Here is a 22,561-nt window from a genome sequence, read left to right as displayed (position 1 = left end):
TGTCTTTGTAGTTGTATTGTGTCTCTTTGTAGTTCAATCTCTTTGTAGTCATTTTTATGTTTCTTTGTGGTCATTTTGATTCTCATGACACCGGCCACCTATGGTAAAATTGCCTACATCATCAGTTTTTTGAGGATCAGATCATGATCAGATCATGTGATTTTACCCCTTTAAGATAATGGCCTATGTCAAGTGTGTGACTTAAGTGGATTTATTATGCCTAAGTCAAAATAAAATGGGACTTAGGCAATTTTTTGAACATGCCTTTGTGACGTAAGCAAGATATGGTAACACTTTATTTTTATAGTGTCTACATGAGAGTGACATGAGCGTGTCATAAACATGACATGGGGTGTGTATTTTATACAGGTCATGTAATTTTACCACTTTAAGATCATCACTTCTTTGACAATTTGCCACATTCATAGGCATCAGATAAGAACCCAGCAAAGAAGAGATTGTTTAGTTATCAGTTTAGTTTATCAGTGTTTTATTGTTGATACTAATATTGGTAATACTTTACTCTAAGGTGTCTACTTAAGAGTGACATGAGTGTGTCATAAACATGACATGGGATGTGTCATGAACATTAATGACACTTTGAAGTAACATTAATGCTCATGATACTTGTCATGTCATGTTTCTGACAGGCTTGTGTGACTCTTATGTAGACACCTTCAAAACCATATCTTGCTTAAGTCACAAAGGCATGTTCAAAAACTTGCCTAAGTCATTTATTTCTCTTATGCCAATAGCCATCCTTTGTTACATCCTTTTTGAGTGAAATGATAAATAAATGTCATATGTTACACTTTTGGTGAAGTTTGTTGTGTTTCCTGCAAAACTTGAAAAAATGAGTTAGGCGATTATTTTAACGGGATGACGTTGTGAAAAGTGAAAACCGCACCACTTGTTTTTATTTTTTTTATTTTGAAAGGCCGCAGCGGAAGCGGCGTGGTTGGCAGCTTCAGCCTTGGTGCCGGAGCCGCGTGCCTTGATGGTGGGATGAGAGAGAGAGAGAGAGAGAGAGAGAGAGAGAGAGAGCAGCGGGACTGAGTGACTGGAGGAGGAGGTGGAGTCTGTCCCAGCCTGCATCTGGCCCGCTCCCCTCTCTGTCACCCCGGGCCAAACCCGCCCAGCTCCTCTCACTCACTCTCCGTCTGTTCTCCCGCACGGCTCGGCTCGGATACACGCAGCACTCACTCACAACACACAGCGAGGACACACACGGAATGGAGACGGAAGGGAGCCAGAGCAGCCTGTCCACCACGGACTCCCCCCACGACCCCTGGTAACGAGAAAACTAACTTTAAAAAAAAACTCTTTTTCCTACCTCTGCTCTTAGAGCTCACACACAAACCGGCTATTCTGCGAAGGGACTCTGGTGCGCAGCCAGACTCACACACCTCCACACAGAGAGCCTTCATGTAAAATCAAAGATGAGACACTCTCAAATTCTGTCTTCACCTCTAGGGTTACACTTTCAAAACCTCTTACTGTGTAGGCCCATAAGTATTAAACTAACTGAATCGTCCCTTGATGAATTTGTAAATTATAAATTATATTTTCTCTTTTTTTCCACAGCAAAATGTTCATAGGTGGACTCAGCTGGCAAACAACACAAGGTAAATCTTTTTCCACCACTAAATGCCACTATGTGTTTAAAAATCCTGACATGAATCAAATGGAACTAATAGAAACTATTTTGGAAAAAAACATATTTCTTAATGTTTCTATTTGTTTATATTGCATTTGTTTATTTGTTTAATTTTTTTTTAGTTTTGAGTATGAATCCTGCTCCAGAATGAATGCACCCATTCAGAACTATCATAGGCTGAATGAGTGATTCTTAAAAGCGAATTAAAAAGCATGAAATTTGATTACGGAGTGTGTAATAAGACAAGAATTTTTTTTTTGAATTGTTATTCACTTTAAAGTTTTTTTGAGTACTGATCACGAGTCAGTTTATCTTTTAAAAAATGCATGAAGTTTGGTGAGGGAAATCTCAGCAGTGTGAAAAAGTTGTACTCTGCAGCCAAACCGCTTTGCTACTTTTGTATTAAAAAGTTGTCATTTCTTGTTAACCGTTTGATTCATCAATGTCTTCTCTCCACCTTGTTTGCTTGTTTCCCAGAGGGTTTGAAGGAGTACTTCTGCAAGTACGGCGAGGTGAAGGAGTGTATGGTGATGCGAGATCCGGTTACTAAGCGCTCGAGGTGAGGGAGCTGTGAGGCCGGCTTCTCCGCCGAAGCTGAAAGTTTATCTGACCTCCGTGATTCCTCCCTGCTCATAACGTATCATTACATGTCAACATCAGTTTCTGTGTCATTAATACCTTCTTCTCCCCCTCTCTCCCTAATGTCTGCAGAGGGTTTGGATTTGTCACCTTTGTTGATCAGGCCGGCGTGGATAAAGTTTTGGCCCAAACCAGGCACGAGTTGGACTCAAAAACAGTGAGTCCTCTGTATTTACTTCCCACCACCCACTAATCCCATCGCTCAGTGTTTGATTAGTGGATTTTCCAATAATCCGCTAGAGAGGTGTATCATTGCTACATTTTAGTATATTTACTAAGGTTCCACTATGCTGATGTTTTTCTAAAACTGCGTCTGTGTCCGCTGCCACACTTCAGATGAGAGTACTTTTACATGTCAGCAGTCAGACACATGAGAGAGTGTGCTCTCTCTTCAGCCAAACAGGGAATAAAATGTTACTCAGTGTCAATTTCCATAGAAGCAAGGGGGAACCGGACAGAGCTGCTCTCGCTGCCAATCTTTGATTTAGAATGAACCGAAACTTTCCTTCTGCTTTTTTCTGTCCCAAGGGGGAGCATTGACTCCCCAAAAAGTTTTTCAATGGAACAAGCAAATGCAACCTGAAACCATCAAGGTGTGAAAGCAGCAACAAACAAACTCCTCGCTGCTTCCTGTTGATCTCAGGAAGAATAAAACCGTGAATGTAGCCATGATAAATCCAGGGCCGTTCACTTATGTGAATTGTAACTTAAAATGCATTAATCGCCTGTGTTGCAGTGTGTGTGTGTGTGTGTGTGTGTGTGTGTGTGTGTGTGTGTGTGTGTGTGTGTGTGTGTGTGTCTTTTTGTCAGTAATGAATGTGGGCCGGTCTGGGAACAATGTGGCCCGTTGGTAGCCATAGGGACCACTGCCCCCACCTCTCCACTGTGGGAGTGGTGATGGCTGCTGGTTAGTCACTGTATTGAAATGAGGGGAGGCTATTTCTTCCTTCCCCTTTTGTGCTCTGACCGATGCACCTTCTCAAATCTTTGGAGGATAAGTGGAGGTGCTGGAGAACGGAAATGGAAGGAGGGGGGAGAAAAACAGCTTGATTGCTTTAGAAAGTTACAAGGAAATTCTATATTTTTTATTATGAATCCAGAAGTAGTCGGAATGGAAGTTTTAAGTATTTCCCTGGTCTCCTCCTCCTCAGTGCCCTATATGGCTGTAGTGTCACTTGCAGGCACAACAACCATGACAAGTAGCAGCATCATGGTTGGACGCCACTAACTCGCCATGGGGTTTGTTTCCATAGTGACCCCCCCTTCACAGTTGAAGAATGGCTCTGTCACAAAAGAAAAAAAAGGAGGATAACAATGCACATCATTTAAAATAAATTCTTGGATATTCTTGGATACTTCATTCTGAGAAGCGACTTATTAAGTGTATTTATGGCAGACTCCAGACATGACAATTTTCTCTTTTGAAATCTGAGTTTCTCCTCTTAACTTGTGCGTGTGTTAACGGCGCACAGCCTCGTGGGCCGCAGCAGGGCCTCCTGTGGCTGGCAGTTGGGTGTGTCGGTGGCGTTTGGTGGGGGCTGTGGCAGCCTCAGAGAGTGTGTTTGGCCTGGAGAGGGCTCAGTGATCAGCCACAGGGGTTGGATGGTGAGTAGAGTAGGCCTTTTTAGACTGCTCACCCTGCCCCCCTCTCCCCCCCCCCCCCCCCCTCTCTCTTTCTCTCTCTCTCTCATGCTAACAGGTTATCCTGTTAGAGAGGGAAGAGAAAAGTTCTCCAGTGGCAACAGAAAGAATGTGCCATGCTGTGACCGACTGAAACGCTCCGGCACTGGAATTAACGGAGCTTTGCACAGCCCAGAGGCTAAAGAGCAAATACAGTGCTGCAGAGGAATTTATTGGTACTTATTGTGTTGAAGGACAGATGCGGCCCGGTTTTGACCAGTATTGGAAGGCAGGCTTTACTGTGATTTATGTAACTGCTGCTCTGTTAGTTGCCCCTCTGGGTGCCCTCCCAGCTTCCTGCTATCTGTAAAGTTAGTGACGGCCGATGCAAACTGTACCTTTGCGGGACAAAGTTTCCATTCAATTGCAACTCCAAGGTGCACAGCGGAGAGGTTTAAAACAAAGCTCTTTGCAGAGCTGCATCAGGCACATTTGTGGCCCCCGTTAACCATTTCCATGCTGACCTGAGTGGAAAGAAAGAAGATGAGGGGGGAAGGCAGGATAACCCCATCTGTGATTAGTATAGCTCTCCTAACTAATAGGATTGAAGTCAACAAGCTTGAGTTCTTCAGAGATGTTGAGTGCTGCCCAATCGGCATGTTGCGTTAAGTGTGTTCGCAGCTCAGACTGTGACGGGCAGCGCACTCGACCAACTGTTGCATAGCTGGGATGTAGTTGGTTAAAGGGGATTGCCCTGATTTCATAAACCTCTCTTGGAATTACGTTCAGCTTCTTCCCTGTTACCTCGCTGTGAGTGCACAGAGGTTAGGCCTCTGACACCTTAAAGTGACTTCACATGTCTTTATATAGAGGAAAGTTAAAGACGCCCTCCAGACAGATTTTATGACATATAAAAACACTCTGCTTGGAATAATGATTTGTGTTTGCCTTTTTTCCCCCTCCGCACAAAAGTAAAATTACCTCATTAAAACTTCTCCAAAATATTAATTACTGGACTCAAGACATCTCTTACTTCACAAACAAAAGTCTATTCTCAGTGTGTGTGTGTGCACTGGAGGTTCTGAGTTTCCACATCACACTTGTGTACAGGGCCACAGAGTAGTTGTGATGTCACAAATTTTGCCTCTAAGTAATAATCTTTAAAGGATAGTTTGGATATGTCTAAGCTGGGTTGTATTGGAAGCTAGTAAATGTACTGCTGTGGATGAAAAAATTAACAGTTTCATTTTATCCACCTATGCTCTCTTCAAAGCTACCAGAATCCTACGTAAAAAAACAGTAATTTTACCTCACAGACCACAGGAGTTACTGGTCTACTGCTGCCTTGATCCGTTACTTTTAAAGAGTTGGTTTGGAATCCTCAGAGACACAAAATAACACAAGAAACTAAACTATCAAGGCATCGTTAGACCAACAGCTCCTGTGTTCTGTGAGCCAGAATTACTGTTTTTGTCAAAGGAGTCTGGTGGCTTTGAAGAGAGCATATGTAACAGCTTCTGTTTCACCCACATAAACTTAGTAAAGTAGTGAAAATACTGTAAATATAGCTTACACTTATCAACTGATATTTATATTTTTAGGTGGGCCTTATTTGGGCGTCTAACATATGTTTAGCTGCTGCCCCCATCCACAGCAGTACATTGCTTAGCTTCTTGCCTGTACTCCTGCCTGTTTCTCCAAACTGGGGGCGTGCTGACCGCCAATTACTGTAGGAAATACACATTCTACTTATAAGTACCTCATATAACCCCATTTCAAAAAATCCCACACTATCCCTTTAAACTCAGATTTTTCGGTAAGTACAAAGAGGCATCCCATCTCATCAGATGACTGTAAAAACACCCTTTTAATCAATTTCAGCACAATGAAGCTCAAACAACCTGGTAAAGTGACAATAATCCAAAAACATTTTTCGAGCGGACATCTCTTGACTTTGCAATGATCAACATTTTTTTTCCTCCACAAAACAAACCAATTTCATTAATGCAGCCACTTTATCTGTTTAATGTCCACAATTTCCTCCCCACGGATGTGCTGTGTGCTGCCATGTGTTTGATTTTGTTTGTTTGTGTGTGTCTGTTTGTTTTTGAATGTGCACAGGAGTGTTGGACATCAGGAGGGTTGGTGACCGGAGGTGACTATCAGAGTAGTCTAGCCACCATAGAAACTAAACAGTAGACTCTGCATCTGATCCTCCAGTCTTAGCCTATAGTCTTCTCACTCTGCTCTCTAGAAAAGAAATAAAAAGAAAATAAAACTTGCGGTGAACTTTTATTCAAGTAGAAACAACACTGTTACCCTTACTCTGGTAAACGCATGTGGTTTACCATAGAGGCTCTAGCTCTCTACTGTAGTTCAACTCTACCCTCTCATGGTTGCGGACTAATCTTAGCGCTGTACTGTCTCACCATCTGTTAGTGTAACAGCAGTACAGTGTGGAGTAGTCTAGTTGTTCTCTAGCTCTATTAGACCAGCATAGACTAATATAGACGTCTCAAATTCCAATTTTACAGCCTGTCTATGATTGCATCCTCATGGCATGGTGTTGTTCTCTCTCCAATCTTTGTTGACATTCAGTGGGCTCGACCACATTATGTGTCAGATTGCTATTGTTTGTTTTCATAGTTGTAGTGTTAAGGTTAATATGAAAAAAAGGTTAAGTTGGTGCTTTTTCCTTGGTGTAAATGTAAGGAGCTGCAGGGCACAGGACGATCCGGATCACCTAAAAGCAGGAGGATGATTGGTTCCTGTTGTTGTCATCACTTCAAAAGCAGAGGGAGGCACAAACAAACAAACACAAACAAACAAAGTTGGGCAGCTCTTGCCGTCTGTGTGGTTTGATTGACAGCTCCCTCTCCTCTGTCCACGTCTGGCTCTCCTCTCCTCTCCTCTCCTCTCCTCTCCTCTCCTCTCCTCTCCTCTCCTCTCCTCTCCTCTCCTCGCCGAGGTGAGGTGTGTTTGTGATTGTAGTGCCCGTGTGAGATTCCAGGAGATCACATGTCACATGGTTGTGACGAGAGAGGCAGGGGGTTCACTGGACATTCCCAGGCATTCCACCTGAGCACAGCTGCACACACACACCACTTATATATGTACGATCGCGTGCAACTCTTACATCATTCACGAACTAGACTATAAACACAAGCAAGCATACGTACAAAAAACACAAACATAGAGGCACAAACACACACTGAAGGTTGTATCCTTGTTTTTATCCTATTATAAATATGTGAAATAATATTTCACAGTAAACATCCAAAACAGATGTACAGCAACTAATGAATAGTGGATATTTTGTTTCACCCAAAGTATGAAAATAACATTTTCTCATTTACACCTCAGAAAGTTTTGGTTTTCCTTGCCCTGGTTTTTGATCAAAATCAACCATTGTTTCGGAAAAGAATCAAGACATTAGGTGTGTTTCTATCCACCTGTTTCTATCAACATTTTTAATTTGCACGTAAAAGCGCAGAAAATTTTGAAAAAAAGAAAATATAGCAAAAAAGTTTTTACACTTGGCCCGAGGTGGAAAAATTGGTGCAATGGAAACAAATTTAGCGGATAATTGATGATGAAGCATGTAAGAGGTGAAAAAATAGCGGCAGATTAAATGTGCAGTATGTAATTTTCTACTCCTCTCCAAAACAAATAGACCCAGTGATTTAAATCAATAAAAACACTGAATAAAGCAGTTTCACATTAAAATCTGTGTTTCTCCGATACTGTAGGCACAGAGGTAGAGTTGACTTATGCTTGCTCAGCTTGTTTCCCAAAGAACTAATATAGTTAAAACCACCAAGCTCTATGAATGTGGCTTAAAACTGGATAAAAAGTCAATTACTGCGTCCTTTTCTTCTACAATGCTATAATTGTTTTCCTTTGGAGAACTGGCCTCACACTGCTTATCTCAATGAACCGACTCCTAATAATCGCATAAAGCTAATAGATGGAAACAAGCATTCATTGCAAAATCGCAGATTTCTCGGTTTAATTTGGTTAAAGTTTTTAATTAATTTGGATGGAAACCTACAGATTGTTTCTGGAGAGGGTTGTTCCATTCTTTTAAATAAAACCAAACTATCATTTTATTTGACTATGATTTAATTTCTGGTTTATTGTATTTTCTGTTAGCCAATAACTCTTTGATTTATTATCACCTACTGGATGTTAAATGTATTCCCCTTTATGTCATCAACTACTACACACATGCACACAAATGACCACCTAATGACTGCAGCGCGTTCATACACAAAGTCCTAACCTGGTCTACTGTTTGAAACAGTTTATTATGAGAAATAATCACCAGTGTGTATTGATTTGAGAAGAAAATGTGCATTTGATGCCAACTTCTTCCAGATTTTCCCTCTGGAGGAAGCTAACATGATTTTGACATCATTGCTTTGATTTAGGATCGGTGAGTACAGGGTGCAGGATAACACGGATACATTACACCGTCTCTGATGAGTGGTTAAAGAATGGGAGATGAGGGTGTGATTGCAACAGGTTGCTGGTTCATCTATATCACAGCACAACACTAACCAGTCCTCTCCTTTTCTCTATTCTCCCCTGCAGATTGATCCAAAGGTTGCATTCCCTCGCAGAGCTCAGCCCAAGGTGAGTCAAAGCGTCTTCTTGTGTTGGTTGAATTGTTTGCAGCAGGTTAGTGTGTGTGTGTACGTCTTATCCGGGCTAATGCCTTGTAATCTGATGAACATGAGCAGCGCTGACATCACTCAGCCGTTACGTGATTGTGCGCTAACAAAAACATTCACAACTTTAGAGACAGTGTTTATTGTTGAACCTACAGAAATGACCGTATTGTGTTTCAGGTACGCTGTGTCCTGATCTCAGCCGGTTTGTCTCTTCCATTAACATAACACGCTGAGAAGTAGAAAGCATGAGCAAAGTGTTCACTAGTATGCAATTATAAATTTATCTACACAAAGAACAACATGAATCATTGACATTTCTGAATCTAAGGTTCATGGACAGTATCATCCCATGATGCAATACATGATGGAAATGAAAATGAATCATAGCTTAAAAAATATAAAAATAGGTCAGGCTTGCAGGAAACAAATAAATGTAGTGTTAAATTAAATTAAGCGCTTTATCTTGTATTTCTTGTATGCTTACTAACCAAACACTGTGTTAAATTGTATATTGTGTAGTGTTAGTATGACGTCCAACATGGTGCCTCGTATCTGATTCCTCACTTACTTCTAAGAAAATTGCATCCACTCACAGCAAGTTAACAACAAGATAAATTGCACCTAGATTATTTACATCATATATATATATATAATATATATATATAATGTTGTGCAGTTAGATGCTGCTCGTCTTTCTCTATGTGAGACTGAGCGAGTGTTTGTTCCAGCCAGGATTTGTTTTGTGTTCAATACAGGAAATAGTGCTAGATTGTGTGTCAGCAAACATTAAACACAAAACAGATTAGGTAACATTAAGAAAAAAAATGAATTAACATGTTTTGTCAGTCTGTCGGGGCTTCAGGGGCAAAGTGACAGTGGTTTTAACGTGATTCTCTTCAAGCCTCCCCCTCAAACACACACATACGCCTCACAGATAAATGAATATTAACCACGCTGCAAGCAAACACTTTCTATTTAATTCCTCTAAACAATAAATGACTCAGTGATTATTTATTGAGAGTAGGGCTGTCACAATATTAGATTTTCCCTCCACGATTATTGTGGCCAAAATAATTCACAATAGCAATGTAATAGCAATTTCCATAAACATTCAAAACTAAAAACGCTCACGCTCATATGAATTTTAAACTGTGTTTATTTAGTTTTGTGCCTTTTTTGGCAAATTAATTACACTTAAAATATGAGTTTAGGGAGGCACAAAGAGTGACCATAACTGTAACTTCACACAATATTAACACAAGTGTATTATTAACATGATCGCAGTATTTCATCTTTTGAATACCGCAGTTATCATCAATACCAGTTTATTTAGGGAAATACAATTATTTTTCTCTTTGTGAATACACCTATTGACCTGATGACTCGATCTTCACTAATGTTCAAAAATGTGTGTAATTACATTTTCATTCTTGTTGATAATCAGAAAATTATAAATACAATATGCCCACAGTTTTATTGTTTTCCTTTTGCAATTTGCAAAGAACGTCTTCTGCAGTTTCTTATCTAAATGAACTTTTAACGAGAGGATAGGGCCTATTGTACGTGTTTATTCAGTGTAGTAACAATTACAGCAACAGTAAAATATGTTACTGAGTAATGTACATTTGGCTACATTTGACACTCATAAAAAAAGACGGTTTATTTCAAAGTATTAAAGTGGAAGAGTTACCTACAATTGTGTGAAATTATTGTAATCCTTTAGGATGATAAGATGATAACAGTCAGTAGAAAAAGAAGTGTTCATCAGTTCCTTTTCTCCACTTACAGTTAGTGACTCGAACCAAGAAGATCTTTGTGGGAGGCCTGTCAGTGAACACAACCATTGAGGATGTGAAACAGTACTTCGACCAGTTCGGGAAGGTGAGTGATGTTTAAGAGAGCGTTAAAGTTGTTGGGATGTGGTGAAAATGTGAGACAGAACATCAGCGATCTTGATCTGAATGAATACGAGGATCATTTTGTCAGTTATAATGAATTCACATAAGTTTGTCTCGTTGCTTTTAGTGCAGAATCAAATCAACAGCTTAGGAACACGTAGTAGCCCAGCCGACTCTGATTCACCACTAATTCTCAGAGAAACCCTCCACTTTAAATCAAGCGACCGCCTTGAAGTGAAGGGGTTACTGCGAGGAGAAGGAGGAGGAGGAGGAGGGCGAGAAAGGAGGGAGAGAAAAACGCTTGGAGAGGGTAGGAAGGGAAAAATAACGAGGCTGAGAGGCTCCGGGAGCAGCAGGCGAAGTTAGGGGGACTTGAAGAGGGAGCAGGGAGAGAGAGAGGGGGGAGAAAAGTTTTGTAGTGAGTGTGTGGCGATGGTGAGGAAGGAGGAGGGATTATCAGAATCTGAATTAATCTGATGTAACAGCTGCTCCTACCCACAACCCCCTCCTGGCCCGTTACCGTGGTGACCTGGCTTGCCCATTGTCCCCAAGTAATTCTGTGGGTAAGGGGGTTTTGTTCTGAAGGAGGAGGGATGAGGTGGTGTTTGGGGGTGTTAGCATGAGTGTTGGGTGGGGGTCAACTCAGGAGTTTAGCCATAATATATATAACGCTGAAAAAAAACAACTTATCACACACCATTCATTTTTTATTTGTTTGTGTTTTCTTTTAGTTTCTATATAAAGTTTTGTTCTTATATTCTGAGCACTGTGACAGACATGAGGCAGAGCATAGATGATGGGCTGACAAAGGCACCGACAAGGGAGGGAGGGTCTGATTGAGAGAGGTTTGCGGAGGTGTAAGAGAGGGAACTGGGGCAAAGATGGGGTTTGAGGGGGGTTTACGGGGGCTATTATGCTTCAGTACAAAGCTAGACAAATATTTTAGTTTGTCCAGAAGTTATCTACATACTGGAAGTTTCACACTCCTAAATGTGTCTTCTAGTGTGAAACCGAACATCCTTAATATGTGATTTTCTGTGAGGTTTGGTTGGGCAAAATAAAGTCCACAAAACAAACAAACAAACAAACAAAAAAATCATGAAAAGTTTTTAATCAAATCGCAAGTGGACAATCTGCACCCCGAGCCCTTGAAACTTGTCAAAGTCACACATGTGAAGACTCCATTTTAGCCGCCGCGTTTTCCACGGCACTTTATTTTTCAGTGCCAAAGGTTTGGCCTCGAGTTTCCCCGTGCTCCCTTCTCAATCATAACGTCTAGATGAATTTTGCCGAGAGAGATATCGAGGGATGGACGGTGAAATGTAGGCTCCAGCCATCCATGGAAGTTCCTGATTAGACTGCCTCACTGGACCTTTTGTGTCCCGTCCTGGTGAGGACAAAGGAGCGCGGAGAGGGATGGGCAGGGGATAACAGGGAAGATGAGAGGTGGAAAAAAAAGGATAAGAGGGAATATTGTCCGGTGGTACGCCATTAAAAATGCCTGGTGTTTGAAATATCAAGCAATGATGTGTGTGATGTTGTGATGTTTTGATTGGGGCGATTCTGTTTTTGGATTTTCTGGGATCCTGTTTGTTTCCCTTAAGTTTTATTTTTAGTCAAATGCAGTCTTCTCTCCACACAATTGATCATTTAAAAATGTGCAGTTTCTACTGCCAGGCCTCTTTGATAAAAGTCTCCACTAAACGTCAGAAATATAGAGTGCTTTACCAGAGATAGAGGGTTGAACATGTTGCAGGCGTGGAGGAAATGTCAGGCTGGAAGGAAGCAGTGACTCGAGAGGCATCAGAGTAACAGGTCCCCTTTCACACTGACACTCCTCACTCACCTTTGACCTTTCTGCAGGCAAACTGCCCTTGGGGGTCCACATACACACACACACTAGCACACACTCACACTGTGAGTATGTGACTATGACAAATGATTCAGTGGACTATATCCAGGAAACTTATTATAGGGCACAGATTAATTTACCAAATGTTTATTTGGACCTCTGTGAGCAGACTGGGGCATGAACATGTCAGCTTTTTACAAGAGAGAGTGAGAAAAACAGCAGAAGAGTAGGTCAACTTTGACATAAGAAGCTCACTTTGTGTGTGTGTGTGTGTGTGTGTGTGTGTGTGTAGAATAGACACCTGTGTCTTTGCTCTATAAAGGGAGGCCGGGCCGGAGGGAGAGGTCAAAGGGAGAAGAGGAGGAGGAATTATGGCTGACTGTGCCAACAAACAAAGCCTCCGGGCCTCTTTGTTCTCCCTCTCCTTTTGTCTCTTCTTTCTCCTCCCTTTCCACTTTGACCCAATCCTTTTTTCCTTCTTCTTTCCCTCTCTTACAGGACTCAGTGCTCTCTTTCACCATATCTCCACCTGTCGCTATTCCTCTCGCTATCAGCTCTCCCCTCTCATCGAGTCTCCACCTGCCCACAGGATTCACCTTTCTTGCTTGTGACTGGCTCTTTTTTTTTTTTAGTTTCTCTCTTTGCAGCCCTCTTTGTCTCACTGGCACTCTCCCACTATTCACAAAGCATATTTGATGTTGGCCCGAGCTCTTTTTATATGGACTTTTTGTACAGTTGCCATGGGAATGTCAAACTTTGGAGGGGGGAAAGGCGGTTGATTATGGCCTCTCTGTGAGAAGGATTGTGACCGGGACAGTTTAGCAGCAAATACAACTTTTCATGCCACCCATTATGTCTGATAGTCATACACAGTGGCAGGGCTTGTTGTACTGTATTTCTTCATATTTTCCCGTCTTTGCCCCCCCAGGCCTCGTCTTCGTAACCTGTCGCTCCTCTCCACTCCTCCCCCTGCCTCCCTCTCCCCCCTCCTTTCTGTCCATCTGTTGCTGAGCCTCCCTGCAGAACTTGAGAAGGGCTGAGGTCAGGCAATATGCCGCGTGGCAAGAGAGAGAGAACGCCGCCTAAAAAAACTGTCTTGTTTGTCTCCCCCCTAGGTCGACGATGCCATGCTCATGTTCGACAAGACCACCAACAGACACAGAGGTGAGACGGAGTAAACCAACTTCCTGTCCGTTCAGTCCCTACATCTCTCCTTCTCTTCGTCGATTTACTACTCTTCCTCCAGTCCTTCCAGGGTATCTATTGATCCCCCTCTGCCCCCCCACGGGCCTCCTTCCTGTGGGCTGAGCTGGAGGAGACGAACGGGGCTAGTCTAATTAGCCAGTCCGTTAATCTGGATCAGGATAAAGCCTCCTTAAGCACCTCCTCCCCACCCTGGGACTGATCGATTATGACAGCCTACCAGCTTTGCCCGGGCCTTCTGGCCAGGAAGGGAGGGAAAAAAGGATGAGTGCAGGATAGCAGTATTGAAAGAGAGGGAAGGGGGGCAAATGTGTTAAGCGGCTATTACAGCGCTGATTACTGGAGACTATTAGCTGCACTGCTGCACAGAAAGGCCTACTGTCTAAATCCACCATACTGTGTGAAATATTCTTACCCATGAACTCGCTTTGTCCTCTCCAGGGTTCGGCTTCGTGACGTTTGAGAATGAGGACGTGGTGGAGAAAGTGTGCGAGATCCACTTCCACGAGATCAACAACAAAATGGTGAGCAGCGTGATTTGCGAGGAACAAATATCACCAGAAAGTAGAAGTACTGATGTGACTTTTTGTCTGGAAACAGGTGGAGTGTAAGAAAGCTCAGCCCAAGGAGGTGATGTCCCCCACGGGCTCAGCCAGGGGGCGCTCTCGTGTGATGCCCTATGGAATGGACGCCTTCATGCTGGGCATTGGTATGCTAGGTAAGATAGTATTGATCAGGACAGGAAGGATGTGGCTGCATACATGAGCATGACAATAAGTATTCCAGCACTGACTTAAAGGTCACATGGGGCCTCATGGGGAGAGGGATGACCACTTTACTGAGCTGCACGACGCAGGCCTCAACTCTCTACCATACATCCTCCATCATCTTCAGAAGTGGCATAAAAACTGTTTTGTAGAAACTGTTTACAGCTGTTATAGTTGCTTATAGCTGTTAGATATTAGTTATATGCAGGGTTTTTTATTGCATAGTCTCGCCTGCAGCCCATAATATGTAACTCTCCAGGCTAATAACAGCATGAAGGATGCAATGTCCCATTCCAAGCTCAATCATGTTTGATTACATATATGAAGAGGGTAACAGGGCTTATGCATAAACCCTAACAAGTTCATGATTATAATTTTTTTTTTCAATTTTCCTGCAATTTAAAAGAACTTGAACTATTTTGGTACATAAAGTAAAACTTACTTAAAGTGAATACAAACCTCAGTGCAGCCTTTTATCTGATCCGACAGCAAACTGGGCAGAGGCATATTAAATAAAGCAATACAATAAACAAAAATAAAAAACAGACTTGTTTAGCTTACAGTGCATCATGTTTTAAAGTGTAACAAGTTAACTGGATCAACGCTCAGTTAATTACTTTCTTGACGTAAAGGCTGTCCTCTCTGCTATCTCATTAGCCTAGCTACACCTTCCACTAGTACTCAGCTAATGTTATCATCCGAGGAGGCGGAAGGAAACAGAAACTGTGTGATGGAATTGGGGATTACCTTTTTTTGCGACCACAAAAGGAATACAGTAACATTTTAACAGCATCAGATTGCTTTTTTAAAACTAAATAACCGATTACTTGAGTTGTAAACTAATGTGTTATCCCCAGTGGCTTTTTATCCCTCCAGCTATACATATACATATACTATATACTAACATAACATTATTGTTTCATAAGTGTTCAAAGTGTTCTGAAAAGTTTGTTCTGAGTATTCTATTAATTTAGTTTTGGACTTCCACAAAGTTTTGGGACTCACAAGTGACAGGCTGGTTCCTACATTTCCCACAATGCGACCCCATCCAAATTCCAGGCTTTCTATGATCTTTTTGACATCTTCAGGGTTTTTTTCTTATTATTTTGGAAATCTCCCTCCGCATTTACAACTGTTTTTTATATCAAACTGACTATTACTCCTTATGACAAGTAAACTGAACCTCAGATGTAAAATTAGATTGGAATTCATTGGAATGGCCCTTTAAAAAAATCAGCCATCCCCATTGCTGCGAACATTATCCTCTACAGTAGGGCCCACTCATTAACAGGTCTTTATTGTACTCACAGTAGTCGGGACCTGTGCATATGAAACTTAACTTGGCACACCAATACTACCACCTACTGTTGAGTCTTAGAACTGCATCCCTCTTCAATGTTTCATTGCTTTGATGATTAGACAGTACAGATTAGTGGATATGCCACAAAAAATGCATTTAGCAGTGCTATCTTCTTGTGGTGCTTGTTAAAGACAACATTGTTGTTATTCCTATAAATGTTGTTCTGAGGCCAGCTCTCCAGGTGCTGTAGACAAAGAGAATCTGTGTGTAATGTGCACTGCTGAGAGTGAAAGACAAGACAAAGACAGTAAGCTGTCTTTGTGAAGAAATCCAGACCACAGGTGTAGAGTATCACAGACTGTACCAGGCCTCACTGTTGGGGGGCAGCACATCCACAAACCTGTTACTCACTTTGTGCATATGGTCTTTGTGTTTACAGTGATCCATGTTTACACTGATTGTGTTTCCACAGGTTATCCAGGCTTCCAGACAGCCACCTACACCAGTCGCAGCTATGCTGGCATCACTCCTGGATATACCTACCAGTTCCCTGGTAATCACAGCTCACTTTCTGCTCCTAATAGACTCTGACTCATTTTTTTTGTTACATTCACTGAGAAATAGATACAGCCATATTTAGTTAGCAGGTGCAAGTGTTCATCGTTGTAGGTGCATGGTTGATGGGCGAGACATAAAGCACAGACACTAAAATAATCCTCATCTCTCATAGTGTATACACACTTAAACATACATTACATTTAGGGGTGAAAATAGAAGTGAAATGAAAGATAAGCCTGTTAAAATTAAATTATCTTTTTTTCCCAAGATTTTTTTGGTTGGATTTGGATTTTTTAGCTTAATTAAATAGTAAAAAGAGAGAATGGAAGGGGGAGACAGAGGGGAAGACATGCAGCAAAGGGACCTCGGGTCAGATTCAACCCTGGGTCCACTGTGGCAAGAACTCAGCCTTAATGGTTTGCAGTTTTTTGACAAAAACAGAACCACACTCCTTTCAGCCATTTTATCTTGCAGAACAAAAGAGACGCTGCCTTATCCGTCTAAGTTTGTTTGTGTTACTGGGTCAACCTTTAAAACATCAAAGTCTCACAATCCGTATGCCAACAGGCTGACAGTCACAATGCTTAAATGCATAATAATATATAATAATATTTACAAGGTTCACCATGATAGTCTAGCATGTTAGCATGCTAGCATTTCCTAAATAGCTCTAAAATCAAAGAACAGCTGAGGCTGAAGGAAACGGCCTTAGACTTTATCCACTAGAGACCTTGAATATCTGAGCAAACATCACATAAATATACAGTTATACCTGCAGCACAGCTAAATATATACTAATATGTGCAGCAGGTGAACATGCTGTGGAGATGATTTTGGTGTCAGTGCTCGTTTCTGTGGATCAATAAACTTATGCAGTGCAGTTGTGTGTTGACCTGACAGCAGACACACTGTCACAAATACAAACATGTTTCCATAGAAGCACATGGGACACTGTGAGTGTAAATGACTGCTTGTAAATATCAGGGAGTGGAATTGCATCTCCTTAGCAGGTGTACGAATGTGTGTGAACATGTGTGCAAAAAATGTTTTACAAATCGTTGAAATCAAAGCACACTCTTGCATTGAAGATATTATTTAGTTTGTATGACAAAATTGTTACATTTGCTGTATTTCTTGCACTTTAAAAATGATTTTAACATCACTTTATTGACTATAAATCCATCCTTTAATTCCTGTTTGCATCCCTGAATCCTTGTGTATTCCAATATGTGCTGTCCATACCTCCTGCCGTCACCTCGGAGGTGTTTCCCTGCCTGTGTGTGTGTGTGTTTTGTCCTTGCTGGCGGTGGTGGCGTGTGTCTCAACAGCACTCTGATGTTTCTGTTTTAGAGTTCCACTTAGAGAGGACTCCCCTTCTGACTTCACCCCACCCCCCTGAGCTCACAGGTCAGTCAGTCCCTCCTCTGGACTTTACAAGCAGCATGTTGTCAGTCTGCTACACTCTTTGGATTGCATGTTTGTGTTTGTCAGTCCTCCTCGGTCTCCATCTGAAGGCAGGATTGCTGACAGTAATGAGGATGGTTTCACTTTAAAGGCTCCCTGCAGTGACCTCATCAATATTCCTTCTTTTGTTTTTCATATCATCATCAGCACTGAAAGTTTTTTTATTTGCATGTCCTTGATCATAAAGTTCCTGGGGTCACTGGAGTGAGACTTTAAATCTGTGTTATTGTTATGTTTTGGCACACCAAGAACTTTAACCTTGATCTTTGCCTTTCCGTCTCTTTAGCCATTCCTCTGACAGCATATGGACCAATGGCAGCAGCAGCGGCAGCAGCGGCAGTAGTTAGAGGTAAAGATATTGCTAACGTGTGAAGTTAAAAGGATAGAGAGAAGTGTGTTCGTATGGGGTGCAGTAGTTATCCATAGTCAGTGTATTACCTATAGTAGATAGTCATTTATAGATGGTTCAAAAAAGTGGGTATGCATATGATCGGTCACATGTAAATAAAATTGATGTTTTTATATGACTTCCAGGCTCCACCCCGTCTCGCTCAGCTGGATTTTTAGGTACGAGCAGCCCGGGGCCGATGGCGGACCTTTATGGAACAGCCAGTCAGGAGTCAGCTGTCAGCAGTTACCTCAGTGCTGCAAGCCCCGCCCCCAGCACTGGATTCAGCCACGGCTTGGGGGTAACTCATCATCTCTACTCATTACTTTATCATTTTAGGAACATTGACGGGGAGAATTCACATAAGGATTATGCAGCTTTTGCATCTGTTAAAAAATGCGCAAACAAGGCGAAAACAAACTTATTCCCAAATCCTCCGCCATGGTAGCCTGGCTAACACCAGACTATTCTCAAATGAGGGCTAGTCTGGCAACGAGCAATGTATTTTTCCGTAGAGGAGGTGTGGTTTACGATCCTCCAGAGCCGTTTATTGGACGCTTAGAATGTCTATCAAAAGCGTCTGTAGGTAGCTCTTAGCCAATCAGATCAGTTATACCAGATGACGTAGTAGAGCAACAGAAATGGATGTTTGTTGTGTGTGTGTCTGTGAGAGAGTGTTGCTTGCTGCTTTGCTTCTCCAGTTCTCGCTTTCTGCAAGATTATTTATTTTCACGCTTTATTCCCCCTCATGTCATTCAGCCACACACATCCACTGATTTTATGGGCAATAATCAAGCTGCTGCGGGCCTCTCGGCGGCTCCGCTGTCCGCGGTAGCGGGGCTCTTAGCCGTTAGCGGCTATTAGCTATTAGCGGCTATTAGCCGCTAACGGCACTAATAGCCGCTAGCGACGCTAATAGCCCCGCTACCATAACGCCGGTGATCTCAGCGGAGCCGCCGAGAGACCTTTCGCCTTTCAACTTTCGCTCTAAACTATTTAAAATACCATCTACAGCTAAAGAGAGTTTCGAGTCTGCTGGAGGCATGTTGGATCCGGAAAACTACAAGCTTCCAAGTGCCGAGTAGTACGCGTCATCGTCTTGCCGTCCCTCCCCGCTCTGTGATAGGATCCCTAAAACAGGGCTAAGATCTCCCTCTAGTTTCCAGACTCCGCCGCAGTTCGAAATTAAATTCGAGCGCGCAAGGCAGTCTGGGTATACCCAGGCTACCGCCATGGCTGAATTACACCCCTAACTGCACTGCCAAGCAAACTGCATCTCGATGCTCCGGTTCAATTTGAATGTATTTCAATGAAAAAAAGTCAAATTCACAAACACCAGCACTAATAGCCACACGCAGTTAGAACAAAATTATAAGCGTCTTCAGAGAGCTGGTGGTAAATGAAGCACATTTATCAGGACGAATATAAGGTAGACTCAAACTTGTTTACTTTGGTATTCAGTGACAGGACGCTTCTCTCAGCTCATCTACATGTCATTTTTGAAAATACATAGATTTCTGGCTCTTGTGATGTTCACAGCTGATGCACTCACATGTGCGTTATCTTTTGAATGTGGTGAAGAAGACAGAACATAAAATAATATTAGGTCCTGACCGATTGGGTGGCCTAATTCTGGAAATTAAAACAATCAATGGAGATGTAAATGCTCACTGCTTCTCTCTTATCTCTGAAGACACACTTATCTTTGCAGTTAAATTCAACCATTAATAAAACAGCATAAGGCCAGCCCAAATACATGTCCACTTTGGAGTTATTTAGGGCTTCACCCCTCACAACCCACACTTTAACCTGTAGTGCAACCATACTCTGCCACATTGCGCTCATCTTCAAAACTTTATGATGTTTTTTGCACTGTGATATAATTAGTGCAGTATTTTCTGTGAATAGGACCTTATGAAGGGGCAAATCCATTCTTTGTGAATTCGCTCCTCAGTTCTGTGTGAGACAAGTTTCTGACCCCATTTCTCATCATAATTCGCTGTTTACAACAAGTGTGTAATACACATTTCCACCACAAGAGGCTGAATTGCACCACTATAAATTAAAACTCACCCAGAAGAAAATATTAACGTTTTTGTTATGAGTATGATATCAACAAAGACCTACCGAAACTTATGTCCACCTGATTAATTGTTTCTGAGAATAAACTTGATAAACTTGTTTGCTTTCTTCTGCAGGGCCCTTTGATCGCCACGGCCTTCACTAACGGATATCACTGAGACTGTAAGTCATCATCTTGTTTTAAACATGTAAGACTGTAAGATGCGACTTAGCTGTGAGTAACCAGTTGATTTTTATTATATAAGTGCAGAGCTGTAGACTGAGAGCTGGAAGGAGTTGAAGCTGATTTGGAGCTGATCTGGCCTGTCTCTGTCCAGTCCACCTCTCCGGCTTGGGCAGCTGAACCTCCACCCTGGTGTCAGCCTGAACCCCGCCCACCCTACTGACGCCTCGCTAAACTCCACCTCCTGAGAAAAAAAGAGTGAAAAAGTTTATCACTTCATGTAATAGCAACACATACAGATGCTGTATTTTTAGTGTTTTTTTCTGTCGTTATGTTTCACCTTGCTGTTTTTTGTGATGGCTGCATTGTTTCTTTATCTGTTTTGACTGTGTTTTTTTTTTCTTTCGGGTTATTTGACCTCTGAACCTGATCTCTCTGAGATAGGAGGAGAAAAATCTCCAGGTGAAGCCTGTTTGAAGGTTAGGAGATGTAATTTGTACTGGAAAACTGTATATTTGTCACTAGTTCATACTGAATTTTAACAAAACATTTGTGATTAATACTATTTCTTGACATTGTGTCACAAAGTGTATATCTTGGTAGGTTTTTAACAAAGAATTGTTACACTAATAATGGTCAGACGACAAAGGGCATTAGTCGCAGTTACAGAATAGGCCTACATGAGCTGTACAATTTTGTAAAATATTGTAAATATGACTGGTTTCTGGGGGGGCTCAGCGATTGTTTGTGTGCGGGAGGTGGGAGGCTTTTGGAGATCAATCAGTATGTGTTGGAAAGCTTGACTGTTGCGTATCATAGTTTCACATGGAGGTCAAGAACATGTCTGTCAATATTAGAGCAGCCACATACTGTATTCCTCTCCATTTTTTAAAGGATGTGTCTGATTGTGTTAAAGTTGCCTCGGAGTGGAAACACTCTGAGGAGAGGAGGAGAGAGGCTGGAACAACACTTTACTTTTGGGGATAAATGGGTGTGAAAATGCTCCTCTATCAGGAGAGGGACAAAAAACATGCTGTTTTCTTACTTTGTCATATTGTTGTTTTAACTGTGATTTTCAATATGTGATGATTGTTTGTGAAGGAAAATGAAGGAGTAGTAAGCATGAGCAGTCATGCACAGTTAACACTGTTGTGACTGATTCGCTCTGCAAGTTGTGTTGATGTTTGCGTGAGCGCGTCATGGTTTTATACACATTGGGTTACAATGTGTTGGGTTTTTTTTTCTTTTTTTTCCTTTTTGTTTTTGGGGCGGGGGGGGGGGGGGGGGGGGGGTGGTACCTCAGTTGCAAATGTGAAATTTTAATCTGACTTTTTTATTATTACATTAACATTGATGTCAAAGTGTGGATGGTTGAACCTTTTAGAAAGGTGGCTTTTCCAACAGGAAAAGGGGGGGTCTTATTAACTCTTGTTTACCTGTCACCTCCCCCCCCGATCCATCACTGCATATCCACTGGAGGTCACAGGCTGTAACACTGTGGCCGCTCTTTTTAGACCAAAACAATTATGTTCAGAGCTATTAGGACGTTGCACTGGCCGATCACGATAAATGTGTTTTCCTTCGAATGTTAGCTTAAGAACAAAGCACTCTCGATCTACGCAGTACCAGGTTTTACATTTTGATACACTCGCTCACACTGCTGCGGGCTACCACGGTAGTTCATTCTTTGATGCTGTTTTCACTGAAAAATAACAATCTTGTCAACACTGTAACATTTTCTGATTTTCTTTTTCCTGTCATGTTTATTCCTTTGGAAAAAAAAAACTTTTTAAAATTCCTAATAAATTATTTTAAAACATTCCATTTATGCGTCCTGTTTGACTTTTTTTGCATTCAATTTTTTTTTTCTTTTAATGAGGAACAGAAATGTAAATTTGTCTAAAAAGACAAGAATGCGTTTCACATTTGTTAAGCAATTTTTCTATCTGACAAAGTTATCGAGGTTTAGGATTTTTGGCATCACTCTTTTGCATTAGATAGTGCTGTGTGGCCTTCTTCACAATTTGGTTTAAATAGTCTCAGATTCATGTAAGGTGAGAGGCTTTCACACATTTCCATGTCACATATAGTAGACACACCGACATAAAGTAACTCCATTTAACAACTGCTGATTTTATGGTTATGTATAATTGTATAAAAAAATGTATGTACAAAATAAATATACACTAAATTACGATAAATGAATAGTAAACTAATATACAAATATACTAAATTGTTATGAGTGTTTACTAATTTACTTTAATGTTGTACTAAATGAATACAACTTTTAATGATAC

The 22,561-nt window shown here is 41.6% G+C and overlaps 1 protein-coding gene across 2 annotated transcripts; it reads left to right on the top strand.

The window, feature by feature from the left end:
• The first annotated feature begins 1,042 nt into the window (after positions 1-1,042).
• msi1b (musashi RNA binding protein 1b) lies at positions 1,043-21,515 on the top strand. Of its 2 annotated transcripts, none has more exons than XM_059337557.1 (15): positions 1,043-1,291; positions 1,585-1,625; positions 2,135-2,216; positions 2,369-2,453; positions 8,510-8,551; positions 10,378-10,470; positions 13,455-13,503; positions 13,984-14,066; positions 14,143-14,260; positions 16,082-16,162; positions 17,518-17,574; positions 17,918-17,980; positions 18,166-18,320; positions 20,218-20,263; positions 20,352-21,515. In XM_059337557.1, the coding sequence occupies exons 1-14, from the start codon at positions 1,233-1,235 to the stop codon at positions 20,257-20,259; spliced, it is 1,050 nt and encodes a 349-aa protein (XP_059193540.1). In that variant the 5' UTR covers positions 1,043-1,232; the 3' UTR covers positions 20,260-20,263; positions 20,352-21,515. The 2 variants fall into 2 exon arrangements, with proteins under 2 accessions (XP_059193540.1, XP_059193539.1); XM_059337556.1 differs by having other exon boundaries at positions 20,347-21,515.
• The last annotated feature ends 1,046 nt before the right edge of the window (positions 21,516-22,561 follow it).

Source organism: Centropristis striata, chromosome 7 (genome assembly GCF_030273125.1).
Source record: "Centropristis striata isolate RG_2023a ecotype Rhode Island chromosome 7, C.striata_1.0, whole genome shotgun sequence".
Taxonomy (NCBI): domain Eukaryota; kingdom Metazoa; phylum Chordata; class Actinopteri; order Perciformes; family Serranidae; genus Centropristis; species Centropristis striata.
Note: the sequence above shows the minus strand (reverse complement) of the source record. Positions and strands in the feature narration are given on the sequence as shown.